At 43.0% G+C, this 11,584-nt stretch overlaps 1 protein-coding gene across 1 annotated transcript; it reads right to left on the bottom strand.

Moving 5' to 3' along the window:
• Positions 1-948: 948 nt before the first annotated feature.
• LOC116353978 (receptor-type tyrosine-protein phosphatase eta-like) lies at positions 949-11,405 on the bottom strand. The gene is made up of 12 exons (XM_031792146.1): positions 11,327-11,405; positions 11,154-11,224; positions 10,440-10,528; positions 9,447-10,071; positions 8,945-9,211; positions 4,818-5,075; positions 4,425-4,557; positions 3,871-4,013; positions 3,254-3,514; positions 1,866-2,138; positions 1,564-1,661; positions 949-1,211 (listed from the first exon to the last, which is right to left on the bottom strand). Exons 2-12 carry the CDS (start codon positions 11,182-11,184, stop codon positions 1,134-1,136), a joined length of 2,256 nt encoding a protein of 751 aa, XP_031648006.1. The 5' UTR covers positions 11,185-11,224; positions 11,327-11,405; the 3' UTR covers positions 949-1,133.
• Positions 11,406-11,584: the final 179 nt, after the last annotated feature.

Here is an 11,584-nt window from a genome sequence, read left to right as displayed (position 1 = left end):
TTTAGACTAGGAAAAGGCTTACGCTGTATCCAGGAAACTGCCCCATAATGTTTCTAGTTTTAGGAAATTGTGATGATAAAACACGTCTTTCGTCATTGCTCATCCTCCAAACAAAAGAGTGTCATAATTACCGGTGAAAGGATATGCTTTTGCAGGCTATAGTGGAGAACTTCTCGCAACAGGGGAGTTGCAACACATCTTCAAGGAGAGATTGTTCGGAAATGTCCAATTGCATTCATTTGGAATTGATGGTATGGGATGTGGATCTTGACATGGTCTAAAACATTATCTAACAACGTTAGATTACTCATTAAATAGCCTTGGTTTTCACAGATATGAGAAGCCATTTATCTCCCTAGCTATCTAGTTACTTTGACCAACTGCTGTGCTTCGTGGTTGGTTTCAGAGGATGGAAATGTTGGACAGGCATCGTCTCCGCTCACTAAGCACTTAGTTTTCACTTGTGTTTTTTAACTACTGGAATGGAGCAAAATGCTACATTGCTACATTTTCGGTTAGTGGTAGTCATCCACTACTAACATGGCGGACCATGTTGTAAACAAAAAATTAAAAACAATATAGCGTCAAACAAGCAAAAATGTTTGAATCGAAAAACCAATCATCAACATCAGGTGCCTTCTTGATTGAGATGCACAGAGACTTACTAGAAAATACTTGTTTTACACTAGAAAAGCTAAGTTGATTACATAATGTAGTTTTATCCACACCACAGTCAGATGAAGTACATTTTCATTGATTCATTTGACAATTGGTAAGAGACAATATGTTACTAAAATGCATTCGCAAAGAAAACATGACATCTTGAAAACAAGGACAAGGAATTCAACACACATACAATGAGCTCTCAAAGTATTGGGACAGTAGTTTTTTTTGTTTTGGCTCTGTAATCCAGCACTTTGGATTTGAAATGATACAGTGACTACGAGGTTAAAGTAGATATGTACTCTGTACTCTTTAATTTGAGTGTATTTTCATTTATATCGGGTGAACCGTGCAGAAATTACAGCGCTTTTTGTATATAGTACCACCATTTTAGGGGACCGAAAGTGTTGCGGCAAATTCACTTAAATGTGTATTAAAGTAGGAGTATTTGGTCAAGCTTGTGTGAGATATTATGCCTCTCTCCAGTCCAGTTCCCAGAACACAATATCTATCTTCTTGTAGAACTCCTTGCGGAAATGCTCCTGCAACTGTAACAGAAATAAGGACAGACTCAGTTTTGTATTCGATGTGTTATAGGAAAACGTTCCATTTGATTTACTCTGCATAGTCTTTTTATTGTGTATGTGATGGGGAACACATATGACACTGAACTTCGGCAAGTTTTTTTCTATTTACTCTATTTACTCAATTTTATTTTTTAAATCAAAGATTGTTCTTGCAATGACCCTGATACAGTATGCAGTTGTCCCACCAATTCATTGTAAGTGGCTCTGGATAGGAGAGTCTGATAAAAATGACTGCAATGTACATACGTAATATGATTAAAAGGTTTGGTGATGAATGCCATGTGATTGGAGGATTTGATGATGATGACCTCACCTTTGACAGGACCTCTGTCTGTGTGCGGATGTCCTCACAGTGGAGGGGTACGATGGAGGAACACTTCATGGTAATAGTCAGAACCCTCTTCTTAGCAACTGTCAGTGACAGACAGGCAGGCAGGCAGAGATACAGAGAGGGACAGAGAGAGAGAGAGAGAGAGAGAGTAGAGAGAGGAGAGAGAAAGTGCAATATAGAGATGTAGGGAGTTGAGATGTAAGGGAGTGATGATTAGCAAAAAACAAAGACAAACATAGTCACTATTATTATTACATTTGTAAACAAGATATTGTTTCATTTACTTGTCATCTGTGATACTGTGACCGGACTGCTTTCCTGGGTTCCCGCCTTCACTCGTACTTCGAAGTCGTAGTTGGTCCCAGCATGCAACCCATGAAATATATAGGTGGTGGCATTTTTCACAATGACATTCTTTGTCAAATTCCAGAATTCAGTGGTGTATTTGACCAGGTACGTCAGTTCTACGCCTTGGGATGCCTTGGGGGCTCCCCATGACAGGGTGACATGACTCTCACTGAAGGAGTCGATTTTGGCTGGTTCCGGGTGGACAGGAACTGTGTGCACATGGGTGAGAAAAATATTGACTAGACGTCAACATTAAAAAGTCTACATTTCTATCCCCTTGTCTTTTTTTATTCTACCAGTATATACACTTAGGTCCTGGATAGGAGTGTCTGCTAACAAGGGCCCCAAGGCCAGTGGAAGCAAAATATCTCCATAACATCAGAGATCCACTGCCACATTTTAAAATAGGAATGGGGTTCTTTTCTGCACATGCATCTTTCTTCCGACCCGAAACCCACCACTGTGTGCATGGTCGAGGGACCTCTATTTTCACGTCATCTGACCATAGCACCAGTTCCAATCCAAGTACCAATGGCATTTAAGAAACTTCAAGCGTTTACATTTGTTGGATGACATGAAAATAGAGCTCTTCGGCCACGCAGACCAGTGGTCGGTTTCGCGATGAAAGAAAGATGCATATGCAGAAAAGAAAAAAACAATCCTACTTTAATATGGTGGTGGATCTTTGATGTTATGGGGATATTTTGCTTCCACTGGTCCTAGGGCCCTTGTTAAGGTCAATGGCATTAGCTTTACCCAGTTCTAGGACATTTTAGACAAAAATTTGGTTGCCTCTGCCAGGAGGCTGAAACCTGGCCTCGGGTGGTTCTTTCAGCAAGACAATAACCCCATGCACACACACATTGACCACAAAATCAAAGTTTTGCAATGACCATCTCAGTCATTGAAAACCTGTGGTTTTAATTGAAGAGGGCAGTCCATAGGCACATATGAAGGATATCAAGGATCTGGAAGGTTTCTGTATGGAGGAATGGTCTAAGATCCCTCCCAATGTGTTCTCCAATCTCATAAAACATTTTAGAAAAAGGCTCAGTGCCATAATCCTCACAAGATTAGGTATTGAAAACAGGTGGCAATATTTTTGGCACCCATCTTTTAAAGAAAAAATATATATTATTTGTAAAACAAAACAAATAATAGTATGAAATAATATAATTTCGCCAAAATGTTGAGCATACATTATAGCTCAGTATTTGTACAGCCTTTTTTGCTCATCTTTATCAATGGTGCCAATCATTTTGGACTTGACTGTGTTCATCTATTCAAAGAGAGAGAGAGAAAGGGAGTTAAACTAATAACTCACAAGTGAAAACTGTTGTGCTACTTGGTTGGCTCTTGAGATACCCATTCAGAGTGGTGACTGTCACTGTATATTCGGCTCCTGCCTTCAGTCCCGTGAAGGAGAGAGGACTGGCGTTTTGCTCCTTTTTTTCAACTTCCTGTTCCAAGGCGGTTAGATTGAGCTGAACGCTGAAAGTCTCGTAGTTGCCCGTGGGAGCTGTCCAGGTCACATTGATGGTGTACGTAGCAGGGACCAACTCTAAGTCAGTAATGCCACCTGGACCTATGGGGATGAGAGGGAAGAGCGGAGGGGGTGGTAAAGATTCATGTGTGACAAGGGGAAATAGATTACAGTAACAAATTGAGCGCATCGGCTATTCCTACGATAATATACAGTTATTATACATCATTCACAAAGATACTATCCAACATACCAATCAAGCAACCCTTCAACAAATCAACCACCCAAACAACCAACCACTCAAACATCCAATCAATCAACTAATGCCTCATTATCCTGGGTAAAATTTCCCCTTGATACAGATCTAGGATCAGCTGCCCCTCCCCAAATCCTAACCTCATCCATTAGTTGTCTAGGGGCAACTTCTCCCAACACCATTATCATCTGTCCAAACTCACTGGTGAAGGCAATCACGGTGCTGGGCTCTCCTTTCACAAATGCGTCGGGCACCAGTGCTACCACGCTCAGCCAGAGCTTGGCGCCTGCCGGCAGTTCCGTGACCCGTAGACTTGTATTGTTCAGGTCTATGTATTTCAGCGTCCTATAAATAAACAAGCAATGGCCTTGCGTCAATACTGTTCACACGCACTCGTCTTGTAGATCAGAGACTGTTCTCTGTTCCATATAGCTGGAGAATGGAGTGTGTTCTATTCATTACATTTCTATGTGAATTCCCAGGTCATTTAATGCACTTGGTGCTTTTCAAGACAACTGGGAAATTGGAAGAATAAATAATTCCAGTTGTTTTGAAAGTGGCAATTTCCTGATTGTTCTCAAGGTTCCCATGATCCCATGGGAAAAAAAACATATGGGTCTTTTGATTTATAAAAACATTAGCAGTAAATAGTCCAATGGCATGTGTTTGGTTTGGGCTACGTGAACAATGATAGCCTACATACTTGATAGCAGCCTACATACAGTACTTGTTACTGTTCTATGGTAGCCGACAAACTTGTTATTGACGTTTTCTTCATGCAAGACGTCCACTCTAAACCCAGAGATATTCCCTGCGGGTTGCTCCCATTGGAGGTGGACAGAGTCAGCAGTAGGATCAGACACGTTTAAATTTGACACCTTTCCTGGCTCTGAAGGGGAAAGAAGAGATCAGTGTGTGTGTAATTTGCACTGGGTCATGTACAAATTTGAATCTATGAAAATTATTTGGGGTGCGGTTGCATCCTAACCTTTCAATTACAATTACATGTCAGATTCATTTTCTCAATGGAATGAAATTGAAGTGGCACGCCTTATTTACTGTTTCCCCTATAGAAACTTCCCTCTAGGAAAACCAGTCAAACATTTGCAAAGGAAAAACAACAACAAACAACAGTTTGCAGTAACTTACTGGTGTAGGAGGAGATGTTCAGTGGGTCTCCCTCGATGGACTCGTCCTCCACTTTGGCGTTGACATCAAATGTGTAGTACCCCCCCGGTATCAGGCCTTTCACCACAGCGCTCTCTGTGTGTGTGGTCATTTTCAGATGAGGTTGACCCCTCACCTGGATGTAGTAGAAGTCACGGTTGCCCTCAGGAGCGGACCAGGACAGGGCGATGTTGGTTTCTGAGACCTTGGTGACGTCGAGGTATTTGATCACATCAGGCTCTGAGAGAGAATGAATGATCAGTAGTCAGCATAATCATCATTCTCCACTGATAGATGCTTTAACATTGTTATACCATTATAATAACCATCTACGCATATAGTGCCATTAGAAAGTATTCATACCCCTAGACTTAATCCACATTTTGTTGTTACAGCCGGAACTCAAAACGTACTAAATGGATTCCTCTCGCCCATCTACACAGAATGCCCCATAATGACAAAGTGAAAACATGTTTTTAGAAATGTTAGCAAATGTATTAAATTAAATACAGACATCTAATTTACATTAGTATACACAATACTTTGCTATGACTCTCCAAATTGAGTTTAGGTGCATCCAAATTCCTTTGCTTATCCTCGAGATATCACTAGAACTTTATTGGAGTCCACCTGTGGCCAGTTCAAATGCTTGGACATGATTTAGAAAGTAACACCTGTCTACACTCATCGGGCCAGTTTATTAGGTACACCACCCCGTCCACAAAAAAATGAATCGCTCCTACAGACTGAGTCGTGTGGCCGTGGCTTGCTATATAAAGCAGGCAGAGGCATTCAGTTACTGTTCGATTGAACGTTAGAATGGGCAAAACAAGTGCCCAGGGCGACTGAGCGTGGTCTGATCTTCGGTGGCAAGCACCCCGGATCTAGTATCTCAGAAACAGCCGCCCTCCTGGGCTTTTCACGCAAGGCAGTGTCTAAGGTTTACCGAGAATGGTGCGACACAGAAAAAACATCCAGTCAGCGGCAGTCCTATGGGGGGCAAACAGCTTGATGATGAGAGGTCGAAGGAGAAGGGCGAAAATCATGCAAGCTAACAGGTTGGGCCACAAACAGACAATTAACAGTTCACAATTCATCTATCCTTGTCACGGGTGGCCTATTGCAGCAGACGACCACACCGGGTTCCACTCCAATCAGCTAAAAACAAGAAGAAGTGGCTCCAGTGGGCACCCGATCACCAACACTGGACTATTGAAGAGTGAAAAATATTGCCTGGTGCGACGAATCCCAGTTCCTGTTTCGTCATGCTGATGGCAGACTCAGGATTTGGCGTAAGCAGCATGAGTCCATGGACCCATCCTGCCTGGTGGTACAGGATGGGTACAGGCAGGTGGCAGTGGTGTACTGGTGTGAGGAATGTTTTTCTGGGACAGGTTAGGTCCCTTGATACAAATTGAGAAACGATTGAACGCCACAGTGTATCTGAACATTGTTGCTGACCAAACCCAAGAGGATCTTTGAGATGAGATGGACTGTTTGCAGCATGAATGTACCGCCGTCCAACCTGCAGCAACTGCGGGATGCCATTGCGTCAGCATGGACCAAAATCTCAGTGGAACATTTCTGACACCTTGTAGAATCCATGCCCTAAAGAATTCAGGCTGTTCTGGAAGCCAAGTGGGGGATAGACCCGGTTCTAGATGGGTGTGCCTCAAACTTGCCGGTGAGTGTATATAAGGTCCCACAGTTGACAGAGCATGTCAGAGCAGTAACTATACCATGAAGTCCGAGGAACTGTCCGTAGATCTCAGAGAAAGAATTGTGATGAGGCATATACAGTGCATTCAGAAAGTATTCAGACCACTTCCCTTTTTCCACATTTTGTTACGTTACAGCCTTATTCTAAAATGGATATATAAAAAAAAATCATCATCAATCTACACACAACACCCCATAATGACAAAGGGCCTTGGTCAGGGAGATGACCAAGAACCCGATGGTCAGTCTGACAGAGCTCTAATGTTCTTCTGTGGAGATGGGAGAACCTTCCAGAAGGACAAACATCTCTGCAGCACTCCACCCATCAGGCCTTTATGGCAGAGTGGCCAGATGGAAGCCACTCCTCAGTAAAAGGCACACGACAGCCCACTTGGAGTTTGCCAAAAGGCACCAAAAGAACGTTCAGACCATGAGAAACAAGATTCTCTGGTCTGATGAAACCAAGATTGAACTCTTTGGACAGAATGCCAGGCGTCATGTCTGGTGGAAACCTGGCACCATCCCTACGGTGAAGCCTGGTGGTGGCAGCACCATGCTGTGGGGATGTTTTTCAGCAACAGGGACTGGGAGACTAGTCAGGATCGAGGGAAAGATTAACGGAGCGTACAGAGATCCTTGATGAAAACCTGCTCCAGAGCACTCAGGACCTCAGACTGGATCAAAGGTTCACCTTCCAACAGGACAACGACCCTAAGCACACAGTCAAGACAACGCAGGAGTGGCTTCGGGACGAGTCTCTGAATGTCATTGAGTGGCCCTGCCAGAGCCTGGACTTGAACCCAATCGAACATCTCTGGAGAGACCTGAAAATAGTGCAGCAATGCTCCCCTTCCAACCTGACAGAGCTTGAGAGGATCTGCAGAGAAGAACGGGAGAAACTCCCAAAATACAGGTGTGCCAAGCTTGTAACGTCACACCCAAGAAGACTCAAGGCTGTAATCGCTGCCAAAGGAGATTCAACAAAGTACTGAGTAAAGGATCTAAATACTTACGTAAATGTGATCAGTTTTTTTTAAATACAAAAAAATATTTAGCTTTGTCATTATGGGGTATTGTATGTAGATTGATGAGGGGAAAAACTATTTAAGGATGTAACGTAACAAAATTTGGAAAAAGTCTAGGTGTACGAATGCACTGTATCTGTAATTTCTAGAGCGTTGAAAGTTTCCAAGAGCACATGGTCTCCATCATTGGGAAATGGAAGAAATATGGAAGTACCCAGACTGCCTAGAGCTGGCCATCTGACCAAACTGAGCAACCGGGCAAGAAGGACCTTGGTCATGGGGGTGACCAAGAACCCAATGACCACTCTGACAGAACTACAGAGTTCCTTGGCTGAGATGGGAGAACCTGCCAGAAGGACAACAGTCTCTACAGTACTTCACCAATCTGGGCTTTATGGTTGGGTGGCAAGAACAGAAGCTACTCCTTAGATCAGAGGTGGGCAGTTCCAGTCCGAGGGCCTGATTGGTGTCACAGTTTTGCCCCAACCCCAGCTAACTCCAATAATCACCAAATCATGATCTTCAGTTTAGAATGCAATTTGATTAATCAGCTGTGTTTGCTAGGGATGGAGAAAAAGTGGATAGTAAGACTGGTAAGGATAGAGGGAACAATGAATGGTGCCAAATACAGACAAATCCTTGATGAGAACCTGCTTCAGAGTGCAAACAACCCTAGGCTGGGGGCAACGATTTACATTCCAACATTGCAATGACCCCAAGCATACAGCCAAAGCAATGTGGGAATGGCTCCAGAACAAGAATGTGAAAGTCCTTGAGCGGCCCAGCCAATGCCCAGACTTGAATCCCATTGAAAATCTGTGGAAAGACTTGAAGATTGCTGTTCACCGCCACTCCCCATCTAAGATCTTGAGAAAATCTACAAGGAAGAATGGGAGAAAATCCCCAAATCCAGATGTGCCAAGCTGATACAGACCTACCAAAGACTGGTCAATGCTGTAATCGCTGCCAAAGGTGCTTCTACAAAGTATTAACTCAGGGGTGTGAATGCTTATGTAAATAAGATATTTCTGTATTTCATTTTCAATAAATGTGCAAACATTTCTAAAAACATGTTTTCACTTCATCATTATGGGGTATTGTGTGTAGATGGTTTAAATATATATTTTTCTCAACCATTTAGAATTCAGGCTGTATGTAACACAACCAAATGTGAAATTAGTCAAGGGGTATGAATACTTTCTGAAGGCACTGTACATGTAATTTCTATCTATCTATCTAGCATCTACACTACTACAAGTTTTAGTAGTTGTACAGTAGCAGTAATAGTGGTGGTAGCAGTAACAGCAGTTGTAGTGGCCCTATTCAACAGTGACATTTGATACTAGTGCTATTCCCCATACTCACTGGTGTAGAAGGAGACGTTCTGTGGGTTGAGGTCCCTTCCACACTTAATGGGGAACACCTGGACTTTGTACTGGGTGCCGGCGGTGAGGTTGGAAAGGTCGTAGGTCAAGTAAGTCCGGTTCAAGTTGCTGTGGTTTAGGGTCAGGTTGTAGTCAGAGGAGTTGACCTCCACCCTGTAGTCGCTGATGTCACCAGGCCCGCGGGTCCAGTGCAGAGTCCCGCTGTGTAGGGTCTTGTTGGTCATGGTGGCGTTCCCGTAGAAACGGTCTACATACACAGGTGAGATGCGGTTGTTGATCGGGGTGGGTTGGGTGAGGGGGTAAGAGAAGGTGACAAAGACGGGGAAAAAGGATGCGAGTCAAATTGAAAACATATCAATATGATTACCAGTAAGTATTACACCCCCCAACATCAGCATCTTAATCTAATTCCCAGAAAGCCAACATCACACTAAATTCCATTTTTTAAAGAAGAAAAATAAATAAATTAAACCCCCCCCTACCTTCATAGCAGATATAGGGGGTAGGCTTTGAGCAGATTTGATCAAACCAAAGTCCAAAACTGTATAGGGCTATGCACTGGTTCTCATCTGTGTCCGTCTCATTCGTCCCACTGATGCCACCAGTAACTCCTGTAAAGAACGTTGGTCCCGTAGTCATTTCAGATGTCATCGTTGTCACCTCTGTTGCCATTGTTGTCCTCTCAGCTGTCTCTCTTACTTTCATCTTTGCCATGGCTTCCATCATTGATAACGTTGTCATGTTTTCATCCTCTGGGAAAGGGTCATCTGTATCATTACCGTAACCAGTATCATTGTAGCTACCGGCAGCAGTAGGTGCCGGGGTAACATTGGTAGGCTTGTTCTCATTGGTGCAGGAACACCCACATTCATTGGGGAGGCTGGAGCCGTAATTAACTTTCATCACATGGTCGTTGGGCTTGGAGAGTACGGGGTGGCCAGGGTACCAGTTCTGGAAGGTGAGGGGGTCTCCGTTGGACCAGCTGGACCAGGGGTAGGAGTCATTGCGGATAGTCTTGCGGAGGCCGATCCAGTAACTAGAGTTTAGGTTCTGGACGAGTTGCAGGTTGTTGTCAGGGGTGAGGCTCACCAGCTCTTTATAGCACACCTAACATGACAAAGTTATTATGAGTTATATCAGGGGTGGCTATTACGGGGTCCTGGAGGGCCAGAACGGGTGCAGGCTTTTGTTCCAGTCCAGCACTAATATTTGATATCATCATCGTCCTCAACCTAGTCACTGGTTTAACCAGGCATTTTAAAGCTAGGTTGGCGATAAACCTGCACACACTTAGGGAGCCCCCAGAATAAAACATTGAAATAAAAATGTTAATTGTTCATTCAGTATTGTCATTATTGCAAATATATATATATATATAAAATCGGTATCTGCTTTTTTTGGTCCTCCAATAATCGGTATCGGCGTTGAAGAATCATAATCGGTCGACCTCTACTCTCTAGATCTTTGTGTTCTACCTGGCAGTGGAGTCTGGCCTGTTCCCAGGTGGATGAGTTCGACTGGAGGAAGTACTGCCGCTCAGCTAAACAGCAAACCACCAACACAGCTGGGAGGAGGGAGAGAGAGAACTCTCAAGATCATATTCAGCTAACAGGCATTTTCCTCTTCAGTATGCTGATCAATGACCCTATTCAGCCAATTGAAGGACCTATGGTTGAAACACATGTTAAAATGTTCTTTACTTTAGCTCCTAACATTCAGGCTTGTATTCATAAAACATCTCCAAATAGGAGTGCTGATCGAGGATCATTTTTGCCTTTTAGATCATAGACGCTTTATGAATACGGGTTATTGATTAGATTAGTAAATTGAAATTGATGCCACCGGTATTTCATATCAACACAACTGGGCGCCATTGGATGCGTTTTATTTATGGGATGTCTTTACATGATGTTTTCATATGACGGATTGCCACTCAAGGAAGTTTTGGATACATTATTCCCAAACAGAATCTCTTATAAATGTCACTTGGCATTTTGAATAATTAAGCAACGCTCTCATTCTTGTGTCATTCTTTGTGGTTTAAGCTGCCAAATACAATATTTGTTTCATAGATAGTACTCTGATCTACAATTGACTTACTGCTTGTTTCTTTACACCCTACAAGGTTCACCTTTAAAACAGTCGTTTACACATGAGAATGAATGCATTTGTCAAAAGCAGGAGCTCACCCCATAATAACAGATGTTGAATCATGTCCATTCTTCAACGGATGCGATTCAGACTTCTTCGTTCTGGGTACCTATTTGGATATTCACACTTGAATACATTTAATCAGACAAGTAGCTGTTGAAATCCACAAAATGTATCCAACATAAACAGATTTAAAATCAGTATCACACACCCTCTCAAGCGGAACAAAATGAAACCAACTGCGGGCACAGCGTTTGATCTACTGAAATGTGCAGGCACCTTCTTCTTCACTCCCTATTTCTGAACATAAATTCCCCTATTGTGATGGTTAGGTCATTTAAGGGAAATGGGAATTTGAATATGGGTACACAGACTACATTCAGAATGGGAGGGTGGAGGGAGAAGACTCAGAGGGAGTACTATCGAGAAACATATGAAGAGCTCAAGAGAAACAAATGACATGGGATTA

This window comes from Oncorhynchus kisutch, linkage group LG16, assembly GCF_002021735.2.
Source record: "Oncorhynchus kisutch isolate 150728-3 linkage group LG16, Okis_V2, whole genome shotgun sequence".
Classification (NCBI taxonomy): Eukaryota; Metazoa; Chordata; class Actinopteri; order Salmoniformes; family Salmonidae; genus Oncorhynchus; species Oncorhynchus kisutch.
Note: the sequence above shows the minus strand (reverse complement) of the source record. Positions and strands in the feature narration are given on the sequence as shown.